The 23,781-nt window shown below is 41.1% G+C and overlaps 2 protein-coding genes across 3 annotated transcripts in view; one reads left to right on the top strand and one right to left on the bottom strand.

Annotated features, from left to right (window-relative positions):
* The first annotated feature begins 188 nt into the window (after positions 1-188).
* sin3b (SIN3 transcription regulator family member B) lies at positions 189-15,071 on the top strand. 2 transcript variants are annotated; one of them, XM_018673310.2, is made up of 19 exons: positions 189-697; positions 1,903-2,009; positions 2,488-2,641; positions 3,827-4,192; positions 4,603-4,758; positions 5,386-5,514; positions 5,696-5,785; positions 5,980-6,098; positions 6,473-6,686; positions 7,218-7,334; positions 7,533-7,771; positions 8,423-8,606; positions 9,303-10,239; positions 11,314-11,483; positions 11,588-11,761; positions 12,273-12,365; positions 12,497-12,591; positions 13,272-13,470; positions 13,788-15,071. In XM_018673310.2, the coding sequence occupies exons 1-19, from the start codon at positions 587-589 to the stop codon at positions 14,022-14,024; spliced, it is 3,891 nt and encodes a 1,296-aa protein (XP_018528826.1). In that variant the 5' UTR covers positions 189-586; the 3' UTR covers positions 14,025-15,071. The 2 variants fall into 2 exon arrangements, with proteins under 2 accessions (XP_018528826.1, XP_018528827.1); XM_018673311.2 differs by lacking the exon at positions 189-697 and adding an exon at positions 1,082-1,250.
* Positions 15,072-17,153: 2,082 nt separating this feature from the next.
* The window catches only part of xpr1a (xenotropic and polytropic retrovirus receptor 1a), a 69,806-nt gene continuing 63,178 nt past the window's right edge, over positions 17,154-23,781 (bottom strand). Inside the window, exons 13-16 of the mRNA XM_018673313.2 lie at positions 22,522-22,688; positions 22,285-22,424; positions 21,853-22,077; positions 17,154-21,341 (exon numbers count right to left, since the gene is read on the bottom strand). Of these exons, the coding sequence (XP_018528829.1) occupies positions 21,284-21,341; positions 21,853-22,077; positions 22,285-22,424; positions 22,522-22,688 (590 nt within the window). The 3' untranslated portion in view covers positions 17,154-21,283. The remainder of the gene's footprint in view (positions 21,342-21,852; positions 22,078-22,284; positions 22,425-22,521; positions 22,689-23,781) is intronic.

Below are 23,781 nucleotides of genomic sequence, written 5' to 3'. Positions count from 1 at the left end.
TCACAGTCGGTGCTCAGTCCGCTGTTGATGTAGTTGCTGGTACAGTGTGTGAACTATGTAGCTATCGTTTTGCATGGAGTAACATTGTTCCTTTGTAGCAGTGAAGGGGGAGTGGAGCAATCTGATTCTTGTGAATTCAGCTCCTCCCATCGTTGCGGCTGCGCAGTTCAATTTTTCACTCTTTTTTTTCAATTTTTCACTCCTACTCTGGCTTCCGGACGCCAAGACAGACCGCTGCCGCCGAATTTAAAGAGACAGGCAATAGTTATTTTAAATACGATAAACGGCAACCATTGTCCCTTTGCTTATTTCCCGACGCTTCTTGCCTCGGCTTGTTTAATTCGATGGTGATGTTGAATCAAAGTCGCGGCGAGTAGCAGCTTGTCTGTCATCAACCCTCCACTCCGTCCTTCTGCGCTGACTGAACCGAGACTGTCCAGCTAGGCAAAGTAGGGTTTGCTCGCTGGCAGGCTGGCTTCCCGACCGAGAGGAAGGTTTGTCGGCTAGCCAACAACTGGAGGTAACACCGAAGCTTCCCTCTCAAGTTGTGGGGTTAGCGGCTCTCGAGCCTCCTGTCGCCGGGATAATGGCGAAGATTCAGGCGCACAGCACTGCGAAGCAAATAAACCAAATTCAAGACAAGCCTTATGTTATAACACAGAAGCAAGTGCAGCAGCAGCACTTCCAGAAGCTGAAGGTAAGAAGACAACGGACACGACAAGGGAAAAGTCCCTCAGAGTCAGAACCATTTTGTTCGTCGGATCATTGCATTGGATTTGTGGCTTTTCTCTTTTCTCCCCTTACGCCGAGAGTAGTGAAAGGAACGGCTGGCTAACGTTAGTTAGCTCGCTGGCCTATTAAAAGTAATTCATTGCTAAACAGCCGAACATTGACATTTAAGGTTAGATGAGGAAGCTGTGTTTGATTAATGAATGTCTTGAGTGACAGTGGAGCGGCACAGTTAGCGGTAGTTTCTTATTTACGATGTCAATAACAGCCACTGTGAGCAAACGTTAACTCAGACCTCGGTTGTGGGAAGTTCCTCCTTGTTCGTTTTTTCAGCCACCCTGAACAAAGTGGAGGACGTCAGCCAGGCTAGCCAAGAACGGCTATTTCAGTTCATTAGCAGCTTCATTACACATTTCTTTGTTATCGCCAGTGTTTGAATATTATCGTACTGTTTTTGCCAACACGACACAGTTGGCCAGGGACCAGCTGTGACTAAACGTATTGTCTAAATTTGTATGTGGGTAGGTGTTGTAAGTGTTAGTGGAGTTATTATCGTCAGTTGACTGGCTGTTGGCTAACGTTAGCTGCAACAACCCCTCTTAAGATGAGCACTATTTCTGATAGTGCTTTGTGTGAACACGTCGTTTACCGTAACCTAACCTAGCTAGGATGATGTTCTGATTAAAGAAAGATGTGGTCCAGTGAACAAAAGCTGCTCGGCGTTTCTTGTATTCACCCGTTTTATTTATTTATTTAGCGGTACTTGTACAGCTTGTACAGCTAACTAGTGCATTTGTTGATACAGCACTTGAGCTGACAATGAAGAAAGCAAACACTGCTTATTTAGATAACTTCATGTCAATAAATGTGCACATATTGCACTTAATAAGTTCAAATGTATCCGTTTGTATAGTGGCACCATTTGGAATTTGATGGTTGCATTTGTCAGTATTTACGATTATCAGCGAGAAACAATGTAGCATTTATGTGTAGACAAACCATTGTCTTGTTAAACATGTTAAACTGTCTGAGAGCTCTATCTCTGTTAGATCCTGCTTCATCAACAGCACAGCATGATGTTTGTTTAAAAGCTTCTCCACAGCTCCAGATGAGGCTGATTGTGCCCTGTGCTGCATTGATGATCTTTTTGTTTTTCCTTTTTTTAATCTCTAGGTTGAAGATGCCTTGTCATATCTGGACCAAGTCAAAATTCGTTTTGCGAATGATCCCGGCATATACAACAAGTTTCTCGACATCATGAAAGAGTTCAAATCACAGAGGTATTTTATGCCAGTTTATTCAAACAAAGAACATACAAATGTGATACAGCGATGCATGGATATGGATGCTACTTACCCACTATCAATCCCAGGAGTACCAGAAGTTATTGCGTTTTAGTTATACATTTTTAATGAGATGACTCCTTATACATACTCTTGAGATGGTGATGGTGGAGTGTGTGAGTGGAATTTGTTTAGTTTGCAAAAATCACTACCCAGGGATTAACCACACATTTTAGAGCTTTTATCAATTAGTAAGAAATTGGAGATAGCTTTCTACCCTAATTATGTAACACTTCATATTATCTTGAAACATAAAAAGTGTAGGATGATAGAATTCATAATTAGTGATTCACCTGTGCTCCTTTTTAAACTAAGCCGTGAGACTCTCTTCGATTAGGTCAGTGTTATAATGCAGCACATGAGAGAGGAGGCTAATCTTTATTTGCCTGGTGTTTTTCTCTGTTCTCCTGAATAGCATCGACACGCCAGGGGTGATAAACCGTGTGTCACAGCTCTTCCATGGACACCCAGACTTAGTCTTGGGCTTCAATGCCTTCCTTCCACCGGGGTATCGGATAGAGGTCCCCAAGAATGGGATGGCTTTCCTCCAATCTCCGTTCTCTACACAGGTGAGACACTCTCAGAACATAGCTGAAGTTGATAAATTCCAAAAACTAGCGCTTTGTTTATGTTCAGACTTATCAAACATTCAGTAGGTCAATCACTGCAAACTTATGGTGGCCTGAAAAGAACTCTATGCTCAAGCCCACAGAACATTTAAAGTCTTAAGAGGAAACAGGTGCACCTCTTTTGCACTCAGAAGAAGAATTGAGTAGTCTGCCTCAAAATGTGGCTCAGATGAAGGCTTCGTGCTCAAACAAGGCAGCTAATTTGTCAGTTTATTTCTTTTAAACAAAAGTCACAGAAATAATCAAGGGAACATGGGATTCTTTCACTTTTTTTTTACCAACGGCGCACCTCTTTTTCTCAAGTTTGACCTGAAAAAACAAATACATTGCAAAGCAGAATTTTAGATTTTTATCAAGATCTGAGAAATGCCAAGCTGAATTGTACATTAACCATATGTAATGTATTGTGTATACTATGGGTTAATTAAGGTTAAGGATAGAGCATTAACCCTCTTAGACAGTTTGAGACAGATACACGTTGGCTAGAATCCGATACAAATTGATTTTATGTGTTGTGCTTCAGCGAAGATTCAGTTTCAATTCAGTTTGCATTTGGTATGATTTTGATATTTTGTTTTTGGCTGAGAGTGAGTAAGAATGCAGAAGCTACTTTCAGTTCTGTCAGTTTTACATACAGTACATATCCATGGTTTTATTTCAAGCATTAATAACCAAGAACCAAATGCCAGTGACATTTTCTTCTGTGAGAGATTTCCTTGTTTTAGAAGTGGATGGCTTGACTACAGAGTTTGACTGGGCAACCTGAGGAGCAGTGGAGGTGTATTGCATTAAAATGATTTTTGACAGCTGTATTGATTTTAGAATTTGTCACTGAATATGGTTCAAGTGTATGTTTTAGTATAATATATAAATAGCCATATCTCTTATATCAAGTCTTATATATCCCTTTGCAACTCTTAACATATTTTTTTCCTGGTTAACATAATAGTAGCCTCTTGGGTGTATGGTACATATCTTTCTCAGTGTAGGTCTAACATTACTGCAGTGAAATAGACACAACAAATGTGTAATGTTATCAAATAGCATGAAAGATTTTGCTATAATTAATGCACCTTTAATTATCTGGCATTATCAGCATCTTCCTACTGTCTTTTATCTGTGCAGGTATCCCCAGGCCAGCAGGGGAAGAGCCTCACCACCTCTGCAGCGCCCGCGACCTCAGGTAGTGCCTCTGCTGCTCACAATGAAGCTGGACCTGCTCAGACTAGCGAAGTCAAGGCTGCCTCATCAGAGTCCCTTCCTTCATCAACCTCAGCAGGACCTCCAGAGCCCCCCAGCAGACTCTCTCTTCCTCTGACTAGCAGAGAGAGTCAGAATCAGGCCACCACCTCGTCTGTATCCCCACCTGCCTCAGAAACGAGCCCCGTAGAGTTCGACAGTGCCATCAGCTATGTAAACAAGATCAAAAACCGTTTTTTGGATCACCCAGAGATCTACAGAGCCTTCTTAGAGATTCTTCATACATATCAGGTACTGTGGGGAAATAATGTGGTGACTTAAGTTGCTTTGTTGTTGCATATTATAATTTGATATAGACAGTGCAGGTTTCAGCCACTGACTTGTAGTTACCCTTACTTTCCTCCTGTTCTATCAAAGAGTTTGACTGTTACTGTAGAAATTTAGCAAAGCTGAGTCCTTTCTAAACTGATTTATGGTGTTTTGAATGAGAATTAATTATGAATATAATTATTTAAAGTCATAGATGAAGTGCTGTCCACAGCAGTCTCTTCTTAGAGGACTGTGACAATGATTGTGTCCCTTGCACTAATATCGACCATGTGTAGCCAGTTCCAAGAATTTCAACTTGGCTTTGCTTTTTTTGTTTAATTAAGTCTGATTCCTCACCTCTGATCACCATTTCGTCCTCCATTTCCCTTTAGAAAGAGCAGCTGGAAGTGAAGGAGAGTAGAGGCAGCCGAGGCAGCAGTGGGATGACAGAAGATGAGGTGTTTTCTAAAGTTGCCAGTCTCTTTAAGGGACAAGAAGACCTGCTGGCTGAGTTTGGACAGTTCCTGCCCGACGCCAAGAGATCACTGGTCAGTCAAGCAACAACAGACAGGCAGATAATGTTCCACTTTCAAAACAGATGACAAATCGAAAAGGTTGCGCCATTAACAATTCCCAGTCAATATTTCATGCTGTACTTTTTTCCCCCCTCAGTTTTTTTTTTAACACTCCCCACAATTTCTAATTACATTTTGTGTTTCGGTGCTACTGCTCAGAAATGTCATGCTGATAATATTCATATTCAATAGTCAGTGCAATGCGAAACAAGTGTTTTTCTTCAGAAACAGTACTTGAAAGGACAATGACAACACATTAAAAGACCAGGTCAAAGTAGAGCTGAAATTACTAATTGATTAGTTGATTGACTGAAGATTAACTGGCAACTATTTTTATACTGATTAATTGTTTAAGGCAGGTTTTTCCTTCTCGAATGTAAATATTTGCTCTTTATTTCTTCTTTGAAAGTAATAGAAGATTTTTTAGCTTGCCGAATGTGACAACTCTGGCATTTTCTGAATTCATGGATTTTCTGACACTTTGTACATCAAATGCTTGATTGGGAAATTAATGAAAATATTTGTTAGTCACATCCCTAGTCTAGACAAGTGTAATTGTGTAAGTTTTCTCAACTTCTGTGTGTGCTTCCTCTCCTGTAGTTCACAGGGAGCTCACTGACAGGGGGGAAAGAGCAGCTGAAAAGGCCAGAGGAAGAGGACACGATAACCAAACAGAACAAAAAGAGGCCCAGACCCATCCTACTGCAGCACATGTCCCCACTGCTGAAGGTAAGATCTCTATTTATATAGAATAACTGCCTCAGGCAATACACCAGTGTACATATACACGTCCTTGATCCCAAAAAGGTTCAGCGGCACTACGTATCTTCCCAGAAGTGCCTACTACAATAACTGATAACTGACATTTTAATGTAAAGATAATTAAATATTGTTTCCTTTTTTAATTTAGAAAAAAATGAAGTATTCCTGTACCAAAGATCAGTCCTTTGCTTCAGTTGGCAAACATGGCGTTTTAAGAGAATTCTCCTTCTTTGATAAGGTGAGGCATCATTTTCCTCTGCAGCAACGTTAGTTCCTTTGTTCCTGTTTCATCATACTGTTCCTGTGACCCACTGCCATTGTACTTTCCTTTCCCCCTTCTTTCCTCTATTACTGTCTTTGCATGTTTTTTTTTCTTATAATGTCTTATAATGTGATCGGACTAATTTCCTTATCAACCCACCCATCTTTCAGGTTCGTCGCCTGTTCAAAAGCCAGGAAGTATACGAGAACTTCCTGCGCTGCATCGCCTTGTTTAACCAGGAAGTAGTTTCGGGAGCTGAGCTGCTACAGCTAGTCACTCCTTTCCTGGGGTGAGTGGATGGAAAGATGACAGAGGTCGATTAAAAAAAATAGGATGCACAAATGAATGGGTCCAGTGGTTGCAGGGAGCTAGACAGAAGTGTAGATGTTAATGTCTGGTAGAAGAAGCTTTCTTGTATGACTACACACATTGTTGATTTTTAAAATCTTTTTATACCAGACTTTCAGGTCCATTTTAAGAATTTGTTATGTCCTATCCAAATAGTGTTGATAAGAACCTTACAGTCACTTGATACACACACAGATTTTTGACCACATCACAGTCAGAGTGGTAGGATTATTCTAATGGGAAACACTTGCCCTTTGGTCAGCTGTTCTTCTCCTGATTTTTCTGTCATTCATGATTTCATCCATCTCCTTCCAGGAAGTTTCCCGAACTGTACACACAGTTCAAGTCATTTCTGGGGGACAAAGAGCTCTCTCATGCTGTGTCAGGGCTGTCGGATCGCTACATGGAGGGGGGAGGGGGCAGGGAGGTGGATTACGCCTCCTGCAAGCGCCTGGGGTCCAGCTACAGAGCACTGCCCAAGACCTACCAGCAACCTAAATGCAGTGGGCGCACTGCCCTATGCAAGGAGGTACACCCACTTAAATTTTACCCCAAAGCGTTATCACTAGATCAGTGCATTGTTTAAAGGTGCCCTTTGGAGTTTTATTGTAAACAAAGTTTTTGTTTGCAGTCAGTGTTTCTCAACAAAACAAGTCTGTGCGTATCATCGAGGTCGAACAAACATGAGTTTGAAACATGCATTGTTTACATCCATGTTTTCATCTTCGCTGCCATATGTTTGTGTATTGCTGCGTTTTCTAGCTTATTATCGCCACCTGTAGCTCAGTGGAATAGTGTGAAATCATTGGCAATAATATGCATTAAGTCACCCACATGCTTGTGCTCTCCATGTACTCATGACTGTGCACATGTACAAACAAAACAGGGACCCTATCATAAAAACATTTCTCTATAGCACACCTAGTGGTCAAAAACTCTGCAGGATTTCTTTTACAATTAATACAGCAAGTGATACTAAAGCTTTTCATTATGAAATATTGTCCTATAGAAAGGGTTTTTGCATTGATCATGACTTATCAATGTGTCTGCATGTGTGTAGGTGTTGAACGACACCTGGGTGTCATTTCCCTCCTGGTCAGAGGACTCCACCTTTGTCAGCTCAAAGAAGACTCCTTATGAGGAACAGCTACATCGCTGTGAGGATGAAAGATTTGAGGTACATACATCCTAACTAGAATTTTCTTTATGCTTCATGTAAGGCAGATTTAGTTTGGATAAACATCACAAATGGCTATAAATGGTTTTTATCTGATTGTGACCCTGCTCTTGTAAAAGAATGGATTATAAGGTTTTAACACATTCAGCATATACTGTCTTTTAAAAGCTCTAAAAGTCTCTAACCCTCCATTTTTAGTTGGACGTGGTTCTGGAGACAAACTTGGCCACCATCAGGGTGCTAGAGAGTGTCCAGAAGAAGCTGTCCCGCCTTTCACCGGAGGACCAAGACCGATTCAGATTAGACGACTGCCTGGGCGGCACCTCTGAGGTCATCCAGCGTCGTGCTGTGTATCGTATCTATGGTGACAAAGCCCCTGAGATCATTGAGGGGCTGAAGAGGAGTCCTGCCACCGCTGTGCCTGTGGTGCTCAAGAGGTCAGGACTGTCTTTTTCTCCACAGTTCTGGAATTATTTCAGATTTCCTTACTGGTTAAACATTTAATGAAAGAAGTGTTCAGGCTGAATTCCTTTGTTTTTGATTTTCCTTTCTCAGACTTCACCAGCTCCTGCAGTGACATCTTAAATGTTGTCTGGACAATTTAAGCATATAGTGAACTATTAAAGTACTCTTACTTCATATTTTTGTAATCTGCATGCATTAACATGTATGTTATGTTACATTTTGTTAAAAGGACACATTGGTGAAATGTTCATATTGTCTTATATATCAACACTGAATATAGAAGAGGATAGAAAGGAGATTGTTTCTTACAGCTAAAGACATTTGCATTACTTGCAGGGAAGTTTAACCAAGTGACAGTAGGATGGAAATGTTGGTTTGCTGATCCTTGTATCAACAGGCAGTGATCTTTGTGCATCCTGCCAACAAAAGCGCTGGGTTAAAAATGGTTTGTGTATTCAGTGCACTCTACGTAGGCACTTAGAAATCTGTTTATTTACATGTGGCAAATGTCCACATAAAGAAATGTAATAATTCTGTAAAACTCACATTTCCTTCCTGTGATACTCTAAACTATTTCTGTGTTTTGTGGAGCATCTACATGAAATTAGTGTTGTTCCCAACAGGTTGAAAGCCAAGGAGGAGGAGTGGAGAGAGGCCCAGCAGGGTTTCAATAAGATATGGAGGGAGCAGTACGAGAAGGCCTACCTGAAGTCCCTCGACCACCAAGGAGTCAACTTCAAACAGAATGACATGAAGGCCCTGCGTTCGAAGAGTCTTCTCAATGAGATTGAGAGCGTCTATGATGAGGTAAGGTGTCTTCGTATCTGCAGGCTTAACACTGGTGCCTTCATAACATGAAAAGATAATTAGGTGTGGAGTGTCATGATATTCCTGTAAATTCTTTGGGCTTGCTTGTAGACCCACATCAGAGGTAGGTTGGACACAATATGACAATAAAACCGTTCATTTATGAGCATCTTACCACCCCTTTTTAACTTCCTTTTAACTTCAAACCCAGCACTGACCAAACAAAAGAAAAATCTGGAAGAAATCACCTCATTGTTATAGTCAGCGATGTGTGATGATACCTGGTATTCATTTGAGCAAATTAGTCTTTTTGCTTATTTTCTGTTATTGTTGAGGTTGGCAGTTCATTCTTGACACTGGAAGCAGGAATTGACATCATGATCTTAAAATGTGATTCACTCACAAGAATCTATCAGAGTCGTCAGAGAAAGTAGAAAATATCTACAGTTCATGTCAACTGATTATACTCAATCTGCTGATAAGTGTTAGACTTTGTGTTAATTGTTTTGTTATTTTATTGTATGTTGTTGTTTTTATCCTCTGCGTAGTGCTGTTAAGTAGAATTGTTTCTGAGTTAAATAACACCATTCGAATGGTCCATTGGAATCAATGATTTTCAATTTTCCACTCAGTATGTTGCGATGTATCCTCCAGAATTTTCCTACATTTATCTCTGTGTTTTTCTCTTCATCTCAGCGCCAGGAGCAGAGCACAGAGGAAGGTGGAGTTGGCCAGCAGGGCCGCAACGGCTCTGGTTCGGCCTCATCCAGCGAACCTCACATGGTGTTCACATATGAGGACAAACAGATCCTGGAGGACGCTGCCTCGCTCATCATCTACCACGTCAAGCGTCAGCCCACCATCCACAAAGACGACAAGGACCACATTAAGCGCATCATCCAGCACTTTGTCCCCGACCTGTTCTTCTCCCGCCGCGGCGAGCTCAGCGATACTGAAGAATGGACAGATGAGGAGGCTGAGCCTGAGGAGGGAGGAGAGAGAGGAGGAGGAGGAGCTGGAGCAGGGGCAGCGGCGGCAGCAGCAGCAGCAGCAGCAGCAGCAGGAGCAGGAGCTGGTGGAGGAAATGGAAATTCTAATAATGCATCAGGAGCAGTGGCAGCCGCAGGTAGTCAGTCTCAACCCCAACCTGCCCAGTCCCAGTCCCAGTCTCAGTCCCCGGCCCAGACCCAGACCCAGTCCCAACCCCAGCAGCAGCTCAACGGTGAGTCCAGGCGAAGGCGCTGCAGCCCACCCCAACCCGCAGACACAGAGGCCTCCACCACCTCCAGTAGCATGAGTCAGCCTGCAGGGACCACCACATCCACCCCTGGATCTACACCTATGGAGACAGGTTCAGGTGCAGCTGGGGAGAAGGTGGACCTACGCGACCCTGAAGCAGAACACCAGAAGGAGCTGGACGGTGTCTACAACCTTTTCTTCGTCAACAACAACTGGTATTTCTTCTTGCGGCTGCACCAGACTCTGTGCTCGCGGCTACTGCGGGTTTACCGACAGGCGGAGCGGCAACTGCTGGAGCACCGAGCTGAGCAGAGCAGAGAGAGGCTGCTGATGGCCGAGGGACGGAGGGAAAAAGCATGCGACCTCGCCATGGAGCTCCGTCTCAAACAGCCCAGTAAGTTCAGCCACTGGTTGGCTGAGGAAATGTTGTTATAGTCAAATTAAAGTGTTTAACTTGAGTTGGGTCGACCTGCTGTCACATCTGACTCAACAGCTACACTCAGAGTAGGAGGATGCATTTTATTTTAGATCCTTGGCCTATGATCAAGAGCTTTAATATACATATTACCTCATCAGGGAGATAATTAGTTTTAATTAATGAGCACTGCTTCAGAAGGCACATTCAAAACAAACTGTTCTTGATGTCAGTTCATCTAAATCACCAGGAGTCATGGTGTTGAGTCACAGTCATAATACATGATACTATGTATAGAATATAGAACCTCTGTAGAAAGACTGGTGCTGTGTTTTCTTTGCCTCATCAACATTGAAACAGCAGAGGGTGGCACAGTGTGTGTTTCTGGCGTTCTGAGCCAGTGTGCAAGATCAGTATCAAGGCCAATCAAGGCATTTATTGACGTACATGCTGTATAAAGCCCGGTCAGTTCTGAACAGTTTTTTATTGTAATCTGTTGAGCTCCATTTAAAACAACTTTAAACAGTCAAATCTATTTTGAAAGTCATTCAAGCAGGTAACCTGCAGATTGTGGCTGCAGCTAATAATGATTTTCAATATGAAGTAGTCTGCTGATGATCTTTGTTATTGATCATTGTTTTGACTATAAAACTTTTGTGAAAAATGGCATCACAGAATTGTAAAGTACAAGGTGACGCATTATCAGGTAGAAGGTGTGCTAAGTCAATAGTCCAAATTGTAATCTAATTGTAATTTACTAGAAGACCAAGAAAAGAAACAAAAATGACTTGAACAGTTATCAGAATATTTTTTTTTTCTCAATGGATTAATTGATTAATCTGTCAGCTCCACTGCAGAGTTTGAATTAATGATATCCACACCCTTGAACACCCTTCACTGCTTTTGGCTGAAAACGACATTTGAACTTTAGTGTTTTATTCATGCTGAAGATGAGCGCAGGGTGTCAAAAACCTGTTGAAGTCTTGCTGCAACAACAGAGCCACTGACACTGTTGTTCATTGTAACAGAAGTGACATCCCTTTGCTTCCACAGGTGAGGTGGAGTTAGAGGAGTATTACCCAGCCTTTCTGGACATGGTGCGCAGTCTGCTGGACGGCAACCTGGACTCCACACAGTATGAAGACACACTGAGAGAGATGTTCACCATCCACGCCTACATCGGCTTCACCATCGACAAGGTCATCCACAACATCATCCGGCAGGTAAGAAAAATTTTACTTTTGTTTTTTTTGTTTTTTTAAAGGGTCGTCCTCTTCAATGTTTCTCTACCTGCCAGTTTACAACTCTCCACTGTCGTCTCCTTCAGCTTCAGCACCTAGTGAGCGACGAGGTGTGTCTGCAGGTGGTTGATCTGTACCTGGCTGAGAGGAAGCGGGGGGCAGCAGGAGGGAACCTGTCGTCACAGTGCGTCAGAGCCGCTTGGGAGACGAGCTACCAGTGGAAAGCTGAGAGAGTCATGGCTGAGGAGAACTGCTTCAAGGTGAGTACAGACTCCTGGTGAATGTAGTGCTGGATTTTATATTTGGCCCTGACATTTTGCTCTTGTTTGAAATAGACAAATCATTTCCTATTATCATCCATTTTCTCTGCAGTAGAAATGTACGGTGTTCATGTGTCCAGTCATTTTAGAGCGTAGTTAACATTTCACACTAGATGTACCCAGAAAAGCAAAGCATATCACTGATAGCTGATTTTGTAACAGCTTTTTATGAATAATGATCATGATTGTAGAAAAAGAGAGCTGCTTTCCTAAAGGTGAATCATTTTCACTCATCTTAAAGTCGCAGTTTCACCCTCTGTTATGACTAAGGCTTAATCTTAGTTTAGTTGGATATGGAAGTGACACTAGGTATATGCAGCAGGTGAATAGGGTCTCTTTAAATGTGCTTACATATTATTGGATCAGCTGCTGAAACTGTCTGGTTTTATTCCACTGTAGTGAAATGATTTGAGTTGGTTTACTTAGATCTCTCTGCATTTTTTGTCATCAGGTGATGTTTATCCAAAACAAGGGTCATGTGACGATGACCGTTGAGCTGCTGGACACTGAGGAAGCTCAGGCTGACGACCCGCTAGATGTACAGGTAAACATGTGTTTACAAACGGTTACACAAATACTTGTTTTTCTCACAGATGGCTTGAAATGAATAATCTGATTAAAGTCAAACTAAATTAATTAAACTTGATGGATCTTGCTCTCCTCCTCCTCCCTCAGTGCCTGTCGAGCTACATGGAGCAGTTTGTAGGAACAGAGTCCAGTCTGTGCTCACAAGCAGAGGGCTACTTCTTCAAACCTGTATTTCTGCCCAGGTATGACAGTTTAACATTATTATTTCTGCACATCTCATTTTTAGACATTTAGCCCACAACAAACCACTTCTCATTTTAAGTTGTATGTAATTGTCTTACACCCACTTATTATGTGTCTGAATAAATAATAATAATAACCGGATTAACTCCTGACCAAACTATCCATGCACTTGCAACAGATCTTCTTGGGCTTCTTCTCTCTTTCCTACATGTGCTTTTTAAGAATAATACAGCACAGTACTACAACAGGACAAAGATTGAATTTCTGCACTCAGTATAAATAAATATATCAGTCATACAAAACATTGCAATTTCAACAACAACTTAGTGAGAATTTCATTTTCCTGCTAGATGTCTAGCAGATGTGCATTAAGCAGCACATTATTTGACATCACCACAAACAGTGACTACCAAAAAAAACAAAAACACAGAGTTGAGTCAACATATTTCTGACACGATGTCAACAAAAACTAATGATTACATGTAGAAAGGATAAAATTTTGTGCTGATTTGGACTGATTTTTGGATTCCATTAAATTGTACAGGTCTTCTAGAAACACCTGTTATTGGTAGAATTTGTACAATAGATGATGTGGTCCATAAAAATTCATCACCTTTTTCCACATACATCTAAAGGTTTTAAGATGTGCTAAATGTCTCAAATGTGTTTATTCTTGTAGGAATTTGAGGCGTTTCCGTCGCTGGCAGGTGCGGCAGGTGGAGGCGATGCGGTGCAGGAGAGAGTGGCACCGCCAGCTGGGCGTGGAAAATGCCGGGAGTCTGGACTGTCGCTTTAAACTCAACACTCACAAGATGGTGTTTGTCATGAACTCTGAGGATTACATGTACCGCCGAGGAGCACTGGTCAAGGCCAGGAAGGTAAGACGGAATTTACTTTTGTTGTGATGTGTTGTAAGTAGAGGTGTAACAATTCTGAAACGGAGACCAAAACCTCAAAACAAACATCCACAATCTTATATCGCGAAACGGGAAGACGGAACGGTGACTCCACTCAGCGGTATGAGTAGGAGCCGAAATGTGGATTTGGAGAATTGTTACACTGATAGCTGAAAGCATTCTGCTGAATCTGGATGAAGTCCAGAAAATAAAAATCCTGCTTGTGCATTTTCTGCTCTGTAAATCCTGTTTGGCTTCTTATAGATGAGGCTCTGACTGTTTTTCCTCTTCCTCCACAGTCGCAGCACAGAGTGGCAGCGAGCCAGCATGAACGCTTTGACAAGTGGCACCAGGGCTGGCTGGCCAATCACGTCACGGCCTCTGCTGAACGCTCAGTGCAGAACTGGCTAATGGGCGAGGAGGAGGAGGACATGATCCCCTGCAAGACTACCTGCCTGTCGACCGAGGTGAAAGGGCAAACGGTCAACAGATACCAAGTTCATTACAGCGGTAGCAAAGCCCCAGCCTCACCATAGAGAGGCCTGCATAGAGATGGACATGCAGTACGCACACAGGTAAATGCATGGACTTACAGGACATTCATACACTAAACACAGACACAAACAGCTGCAGTCTCACCTCTCCACCTTCCTCCACAACATGTTCACTCACTCACTTTTCACTCACGGATGAAGAAACTAGGTGGGGGGAAAAAAAAAACACACACAGTGAGTCAGTGAATGAGTGATGATGTGGAGGACAGGACCAACACAGACAGCGCAGTAATCAGTGAGAGTGAACTCGGCCCTGATCGATGGGACGAGTTGGATGCGACGGCACAAACTGAGATCATCTTCATCATTCTAGCTTCTCTGGTGGCACTAACAGTTGATAAGACTGATGGACAGAGACAGTTGATCAGGTGAGAAGTTATGAGATCATGAAATTTGTTTCAGAAATGTGAATGTCTGTTTTTTCTTTTCCTTTTTTAAGTCAAGTGTAGTTTTTAGCTTCTAAAGCCAGAGAGCCTTCTGCTTGTTGGTTGGTTGGTTGGTTTATGCGTGTTTATATGGGGAGATAATGGTAAACGTGTGTATGTATGTGTATCCTGCTCTCTTCATTTTGTCCGTTTGTATGCCCAGTACAGGCTCTACAACTCTAGTAATTGCATTATTACTGTATGTGCATATATACAACAGGGATCCTGTATTTTTATATATGCATCTACACGAGTTGATTGATACATCTAAAGATCATGTGGTTCTTTACAGTGTTTGCTGTCAGCCAACTCTTGATGTTTGCAGTTTGTTTTTTTGTATTTTTTTTTCTTCCCTTTTTTGTGTTGTAGCGAAACAAGTTATCACCAGGGCAACAAGGAGTCCTTAAAATTAATTGGTTTAATATTGATGAAGCAGTCAAATTATGTATCATATTCATGATTTCACCAAATGTTTACTTTGCATTGTCCTTTTTTGCATACTGACATTGAAAATAAAAGCAAAATATCAGTGTTAAAATAGAATGTATAACATTTATCCTGTATCAGTTATCATAAAATAAACAACCTAGTTGTGACCTTCTTAGACGTTGACTGGCAGGTTGTTTGTTTTTTTGGCTTGAGAGAAGATGCAGCACACAGACTGGTTGCAACTCCCTGAACTGGAGTAGCACCAGAGGTGGTTTTTCAGTAAGTTAATGGCGCTTTCTCAGTGAAGTGGATGCATGTCAAACTAGAGTAATTAAAATAACCTGAAAACCAGAACACACAAAAACATTTTAGAAAAGTACATTTCAGACTACGGAAAGGGTGGAACAACACTTTTGTTTGTGATTGGACGAGCTAAATGTCCAGAGGTGATTCTCTACATAGGCTATCACCAGCTCTCAAAATGTCTACAGTTTGCATCGTGTACAGTTGTCCAAATCAATGCAGTTGGCTGGAGTGGAGTCGGATAAGCCTAATGTTCATGTATGCAGTGGTGTAATGGTAATGTAACGTGAGTGGCTATGTTTTTGTAGCTAACTGTTAACTGCTAACTCCCTAGGCTACTTCGTAACATCAGAATCCTCGCAGCAGCAGTCACTAATGCTGGCTGATGACAGTGTTTTGTGGGATACTCACTATGTTTTCACCCTAAGAGTTGATTTGTTTACCTTGTGTTCTGTTATTATTGTTTGAGGTAACTATAACTCCGGTAACAGCAGACTTGTAGATGCACCGTAAATTGCTAATTAGGTTTATTTAATTCAAATTTAGTAATATTATTTAATTATAGCCGATAAACTTTCGTTCTTTTCTACTTTTAATCTGTTGCAGGGCTGTTGTGCTTGATTGCATTTAATTGTGCAAGTTCTTACTTTTCCCTGTGTTTAGTGTACATTTTGGTTAAAACACTGAAACACTAATTAGTAGCTTTTCTTTTAACTTCCAATCATACCGCCTGATCTTCCTCAGCACAGGGAGTTAGCACAATTGTTGTGGAAGTGTAGATGTTCAGATTAAAATATATATATATATATATATTTTTTTGAGCATTTTAGAGGCTTCTTTTCATGTTGTCAAAAAAGCTGAGATTCAGATTATAATTATATTTATTTAGGCAAACTCAGTTTGTTGAGAAAGATCATGTGATACAGCTGAAATCCTGCCACAAATTGATCTTGTGGTGAGATTGTTTTGTTAACTGCTGTTTCCAAGGTGTTTTTCCTCTAAAATGGAAAAGACTGTTGTGATTTTATGTTGGATTCTGAGGGTTTGTTGGATGGCGATTTGTCACAAAGTTAGCTGTGTTCTCCTTTGATTTTGTGGCTGCTTCCTCTTTGCCAAGAAGCAAGATTTTCAGGCTTCTCAGGATGATTCATTTATCCTGGTTGGCACACTGAACATGCCAGCGTCAGACTCAGTCTGCCCACCATGAACGAGGGGGAAAAAAAAAACATCAAATCCCTAAACACTGCCAGTGCTTTTGGACGAGTTCCTCACCCTCAAGAAGTAAATCTCGTCATGACCTGCAACGCCATCTTTCACCACCAGGCTGCACGTGGGGGTGAATGTCTAACAGTGACACCCTAGGTGTTTGTATGGTTATAGTCTTCTTCAAATACCAATGGAAAATACTGCGCAGACATTAAAGCAACAAGGAAACAGGTGACATAAGTCTTGAAATGTCTTTAAGTACTGAATTCAGTTTCCTCAAAATACTAATATTAGCACTAATATTAGTCGTACAGTTTTTTGTCCAATAATGGACACGTACAGATTTTAGCAAAAACTTTTTTTTCAGTATTAAACAGAACGTATTAAATTGCATTCTATGTGGTTTTAAAAAGCTCTTAAATTTAACTTGGTGAACCCCGCAGAAAACTTGTAAAGGCCCAGTGCACAAGATGAAACAGAAATACCATCAACCACAGCGCTAGTGAAACTGGTCTGTGCATATGTGTTAATCTGTGTGTATCTATATCCAGAGAAGTGCATCAAAGCTGCAGTAAAGATGAAGATACTCACTCAGCAAAGCTTCTCGTGCACCAGGGAGGACAGAAAACATCCACTAAAAACCAGGTCGCCTGGAGACTGTAAAAAACCGACAGGTCAGAGCATGTTGAAGCAGTAAAAAAAAAAAAAAAAAAAACTAAAGGAGAAGAAAAGAGTCAAGAGGCAGAGCGAGTTTTAAAAATAATCGTGGTTTATAAAACCCAGATATGACAGGATCACCAAAGTGTATACAGAAATACAAATACCATCAGGAAAACCATCATAGAACAGTGTTATACACTCGACATGTACAAACTACTCTGTAAAAGGGAGTCGGGGAGGATGGTTCAGACTGTAAGACATTTTCCTTCTTTATGTCTCTTAAAATCACATTTAGCCACAATGGATTTTCTTCTGTTATCTTTTTTTTTGTATCTTATTAAAGTGGAACATCCATCTACCAAACTACAGGTACTATCACGTTCAGCTAGATTAGAGAGAGGGTACAAACAACATCAAGAGAAGGAGGAAGGGAGGGAGAGAGAGGGGAAGGATGCACATATATTAAGCACTTTTAACATTATGGGTTGTTTTTTTTAGCAAGCAGTGGAAACAAAAATCAGCTGTGGTTTTCAGCCTTTGGGAAAAATGAGATGTCAGGGTTTATCACTATCATCATCTCATCGAACACAAACTGTACAAAATAACGCTGTTTTTGTTTTTTGTCAACGGGTTCCACATACTGATCATCTGTGAACAGACTCTGGTCACTAAAAGCTTTGTTTTTCTCACAGAGAAGCATCTCATAATGCTTCCAGCGAGCAAGTGAAGATCCTAGATCTGCTGTGAGATATTCAAAGAGAAGCTCAGGCAGATCTGGGATCAGGTTTAACAGCATCTCGTTATAGTGTATGGGGCCTCTCTGGACTGGGGTCTGTTCCTGCGCCCTACCACAGCAAGTGCTTCTGTCTGCAGGGCAGTTCACAAACAACAGATCCACAATATTTTCCATGCACATTACACAAATGTACAAACAGGGTTACAGCTTCAGGACACAGGAACCTGCCCCACCCCCCCACCTCCATGAGTCCTGGACGTAAAAACCACCCCGACACCCTCCCTCGGAGATGACGGAGCCTTGAAATGAGCAGGAATCACTAACAAGATACAACCAATCACATTCTCCATTTCTATGGATTTTCTTTTTTCTATTCTTTTTTTTTTATACAAACACATTTTCAACGGATTTACACATGAAAAAGAGTGCAGGATTGTGAACGATTGACAACAAGCTCCTCATCACCTAGAAAATACTGCTTGTCTTGGAGCAAGAATGGCAACATATGAAACCAATCATTGTCACGGTGGTTCCAATGATTGCTAATATACACGTCATGTCAAATAAATTAAGATCTATGTACAATGTAAAAGAAAAGCAGCATGCAGGCAAGACAACAGAGCCTTTTTACAAAACTATCTGCTGTAGTGTTGTGCTCTCTGACACGAGAGAGAGAGGCGATGTGGGCTGTGTGTGCACGTCATGTTTTTTCGTCTGTATACAGTCATGGCATGTGTCCAGTGTATTAAAATAGACAGGGAAGCTACCCATCTTCTAAACTTTAACACATACAGCTTTTTACTTTCTGGCTTTCCAGTTCACATTTAGCTCATTACACACAGAAACTTTTCAGTCTTTTAGCCGCTACAGGGGAGGGGAGAAAAAAAAAATAAACAAAAACAAAAAAAGAGAAACAGGAGTTTTCTGTAACATATTTGTCCTGTAGCTCTCTGGGCTTTGTCTCATGACTGGCTGATGGTGACTCAGTGTAGCCACAGGGAGGAACAGCAGAGCAGAGAGCAGAGCGAGAGAGAGAAAGCGAAACACACACACTCACACGCCAGCGTTAAAGTTAGCATCGTTTCTCTGAAAGCCAGTGGCCATTTAACAGCAGCAACAACGCACTTTATAATTACAACTGACAGCTCTTCAGCTGGTGGTTTGAGAATAGGACGAAGGGGGCAAACGGTGGACATCAGATCTAGAGCACATTCTCCTGGTTGTTAACTTTTCCTTATCTGAAATGAGTGGGTTACATTAGAGCTAACAAATTCACAAACTTGAAATCGTTTTTTTTTTTTTTTTTTTTAAAGTGCTAAAATTGATGAAGCATCACTAAACACGTATCTGGTGATAGTGATGCTGAATGTGGAGAAATCTGACTCTGGGTCCCTGATTCAGGAGCCCAGAGCAGGACAGGAGCTGTAAGACATGTCAGGGATTACGGATATTTACTGCTATTTACTGATTAAGGACTTTAAGCTTATGCAGGGTTGCCAGATCTGACTGCCACCAAGTGGTCCTATCATCGTTCTTTTGACTTCAGATGTTGTCATCAAATTCACTGCGATATAGAACAATTTTTTCATTGGTGGAAATACACCTTCATGGTGCAAAAAGTAATCACCACAAACTGTCCACAACATTTTTTTTATCTGCACAATTCCTTTAAAAGGAGACCAGCTGGGTGGAAAACCGTCCAATCTGGCAACACAGAGCTTCTGTCCAAGAACCCAGAACATCCAGCAGCGCTCCTGTCTGGTGATCATGTGAAGGGTGTCACAATGCACCTGTACTGCCAGTGGTTCTCAAACATTTCCTGTCTCGACACTTGTTTTTCTTTTAATCTCTGTCAAGAATCTGTCAAGCCTCGTACTTTACATGTTGTTTTGCTGTCTGACCCGAATCATGAGTCTTGCGTCAGATTCTTTCAATTTCAAAAGCGCTCTGTGTTTCACCTCTTGGTCCCGCTCCCAGTCTGAGAACCACTGGCACAAACACTCAGGGTTTGACTTATCATTCTGTTACACACAAACATAGACAGTAATACCTGTAATTCTACTCATATTACTGGGATTTCCAATGAGACAGAACCTACCTGCTAAAACAGCCCAATAAAACATGTGTAAAACAAAACACTCCAGTCTTTAAATAAGCTTTTGGCTCTGTTACCTTTGACTCCCTCAGGCAGGTTGAACGGACAAAGCTACTGTAGCAGACACATTCATAAAAACAAAGCTTTGGTAGTTAATGCAAAGAATAGCAATGCACAGAGCTAACAGGGCACTTTAAGATGACATGACACAATAAATGTGACGATTCACAAGTTGTTTTTGCTCTAACTCGAGGTTGGGGATTATATAACAATGAGCTTATTAAAAACGTGGCACAAGACTAACCAAGAAAAACATTCCAAACATTATAAATATTATAAACATTAATAATCATCGTGTGGATGCTCAAACTAGTCTCACTAGTATAAACAACACATGTAGAAGTACTGAACAACTACAATAGAGTAATAATGCACATCAAAATATATTAAATATATTACAAAGCAACTTCACAGACTAGAAATGTTTGAATCAAAACATCCTTTTTGTGTACAAGTAGGTTTTTTTTCCCCCCATGTTTTGTGTATTAAATGCACTTTTCCTGCAAGTGCCTCCAGGGTTGTGATTGTACACTGACGTTATTACAACTCAACAAAAAAAGACAAAAGAAGAAGAAAAAAAAAAGATGGAGTATAAAAAGAATCAACAAGTTGAAACTGGTTGATTTGTTTTGATATGCTGTGATGTGTGTAGAGTCCTTCCTCAGGTTTCTATTGATTAATATTTAGTCTTTTGATTGGCTTTGTCTTCTCCCTGTTGATCCTAAGTGTAGTTAAAAAGGCGTGTAAACAGTCGTCTGTAGCCTATTCTATGCAGCTTCTCCTAAATAAATCCAGCAAAAAAAATATTAAGGGAAGTCTAAAGAAACAGAAATATCTCAAAGTAAACAACACATTACTTAAAAAGTCTGCTTAAAAAAAAGAAGAGGATAATCCCAGGGCAGTGTGGTCTGTGTGTCCAGTTGTGTGCAGAAGGTTTCCCATGACGTCTGTCCATCTGTCTGTGACTGTGGCATTACCTCTCTCCTCAACTGTAGCAATGTTACACTATGTTTGTGCTTCAGCAGGTTTATCTTTGTATGTGTGTGTGTGTGTGTTTCTACATTACAGTGTGTGTATTTCTATACTTATAAAGACCAACTATACTCACAAGTAAAGATGAGGTAAATTCTCCAGAGTGAGGGCGGACTGACGGTCCTCGCTGATTTAAAGGTTTAGACTGAGGGTTAGAGTAACTACAAATACAAACAACTACAAGGGACGAGGGTTGAGGTTGGGCGTTAGTGAATGAGGTCCATATAAGTATAGTGTATGCTGTGTGAGTGTGTGTGCACGTGTGTGTCTGCGTGTACGTGCTGACGCTGTGGACTCAGCTGAAGGCCTCATCATCCGTGTCTTCAATTAGCACCTTTGTGTCCTTTTTCGATCTGGAAAAAAAAAAACATTTCAAAAGTTAGATATTATCTGCACATTGTTCTGATGTAAATTATGATTTAACACTTATATTGATGCAATCTGAATTTCTTTATCTTAAAATAACAAGAAGTGTTTTTTTCTGTTTTTGATGTCTTTTGTCTTATTCAGAAGAAATCAACAAATACTATCAACTGTTTGTTCACTGAATTTCTTACTTTTTAGCTCTATTTCAATATGTTTTAAAGTCAAACACAGAGTGTCTGTCTCCATCTTAGTGAATGGTTAATAGATGGTCTGATATTGTAATTTATACAAATATAAGAATCTTGTCAAAAAACGACAAGATAAACAGATACTGAATGATTTAGCATTTTTGTATCTAGAATTCAAAAAGAAAATGGAGACACAGAAGAGAAATGTGAAATCTCTTCCAGGCTCCTGTCCCCAGTCTTCTTAAATCAAACTAAAATAGAAACGTGTGAGTGTGTGAGGCTGATGTCAGCATCTCCGTTTTGTCCTTACTGTGAGGAGGACAGCAGGGGGCGTCGGAGCGACAGGCTGTAGGACCTCTTCCAGGTCTTTTTGCCCGAGCGGTTCCGGACGCCGTCTTCCTGGTCCATCATCTGCTCCAGGAGCGTCTGGTCGTCAGCGTTGAGCGGTGCCACCGAGATGTCCCTCACCGCACGGAACTCACCACAGTTATTCAGGTGCTCGTTCTCCAGACGGAAGAAGTTCCACACAAAACGCCTGCGGAGAGGAGGGTCAAGAGGGGAAACAGAGAGGGGGGATGTGTCTGTCTAGAGAAATGTGTCTCCATCATCTCTTAATATCCTCATATCCAGGTGTTTTTGAGTGTTTTTAATCAATTGACAGGGGGCTGTACAAATTTCTCATCCTGTACAGCACCACATGAGTGTCAGTTTGCGTGGGACAAAAAGTGAGCGTGAAACCCACCTGAAGACCTCGAGAGGAGCCAGCACGGTGGCCACGATGTCACCCACAGAGTGGATCTTGGTCATTGTGATCAGAGAGATCTGGATCGTCCAGGCAAAACGCAGGATCACATCTTCTATAATGGCGCAGTAGTAGTAGGCCTGAAGGAGGAGATGGGATTAGTTAACTCTGTGTGTGTGTGTGTGTGTGTGTGTGTGTGTGTGTGTGTGTGTGCATGAGACTCCTATCAGACTCTACCTTGTGGGGGTAAACTATCTCTTCTCTGAGGAAGGTGTTTTCTCCGGCCCCGCGGTCAAACAGACCCCAGTCCATACGCAGATCCCAGATCAGTGTGTACAGGGAGCTGATGGTGGAGAACACTATCAGCAGGTAGAAGAACATGTCGGCGTCTGTGTGTCCTTGCTCTGAAATAAACACAGAAGCACAACTGATGTCAGATGGCATTCATGAATTCAATTACTTTCTCTGAGTTAGTTTCAAGGATGTTTTCAAGATTTTTAAAACAAAGCTTCATAGTATCGACCTCCTCGCTGAAGTTACCAGTGCAATACTATGACCACTAGAGGGAGCCCTCCTGTCAAGAATACACTAGCAATGACTTGTTTAATGTCCCGAGGAGAACTAGTACATTAAGAGTTTAATTCCCACTTACATCATAACATTTTCCATCAAATACAAGATGACAACATTAAATTACACACTATGTTGTACTTTATTCACTCAGCGAGCTGAGAGCTGAGAGCAGCAGGGCTTTAGGGAGTAAACAAAGGCAATAAAACTTGGAACAGTAGTTTCATTTTTTTGTTATAATAAAAGAAATTCATTCAAATACTGCTACCACTTTTTTTGGAGGAGAGTTTATTACTACAATTACATACAGGAACACGTTGATCCAAACTCATTTCTCAGTGTTTCAGCAGAAAGATGTTTATGTGTGAGTGGATCACTCAAAGGTAATGCCAATGCTAGCCAGTACTAACCTGTGTGTCTGGTATGCTATATGAGCATGGGTGTGTTGTTTTGGTTTAGTCTATGTCAGAAATGTCTGAAAAGGTGACGTCTTAAAACCTCTTGTTTTGTTTGACCAACAGTCTAAACCTGAAGAAATAAAATGTACAGTGATATAAAACAGGAAAAAAGTACATTGTACTAATTTTATATTGGAAAAGTTGGAACCATTTATTATTTTTTCTTGATAAATTACTTAAATTATGACACTAATTGATTCATTGACTAATCCCTGCAGCACTAAGTGAACTAGTAGTTCACTGCTCTCAGTGCAACGGTGCTGTGAAAGCATGTAGAGAAGAATAAACGTCAGTACAGCGCACTACGTCTGATATCCAAATGAATACTATGTTCTTGGCTCAGTACATGTTTAAGCTTCACAAAAGGGTGAGTACCTAAAGTATATGCACTGATGTTGTAAACTTTTTTTTAACTGCGGCTCCATGGGAACATTACTTTTTCCAGCTTCTCTGATTAGTAACTAACAGG

The sequence above is a fragment of the Lates calcarifer genome, linkage group LG17 (genome assembly GCF_001640805.2).
Source record: "Lates calcarifer isolate ASB-BC8 linkage group LG17, TLL_Latcal_v3, whole genome shotgun sequence".
Lineage (NCBI taxonomy): Eukaryota > Metazoa > Chordata > Actinopteri > Centropomidae > Lates > Lates calcarifer.
The sequence above is the reverse complement of the archived record's forward strand: the minus strand, read 5'-3'. Positions and strand labels throughout refer to the sequence as shown.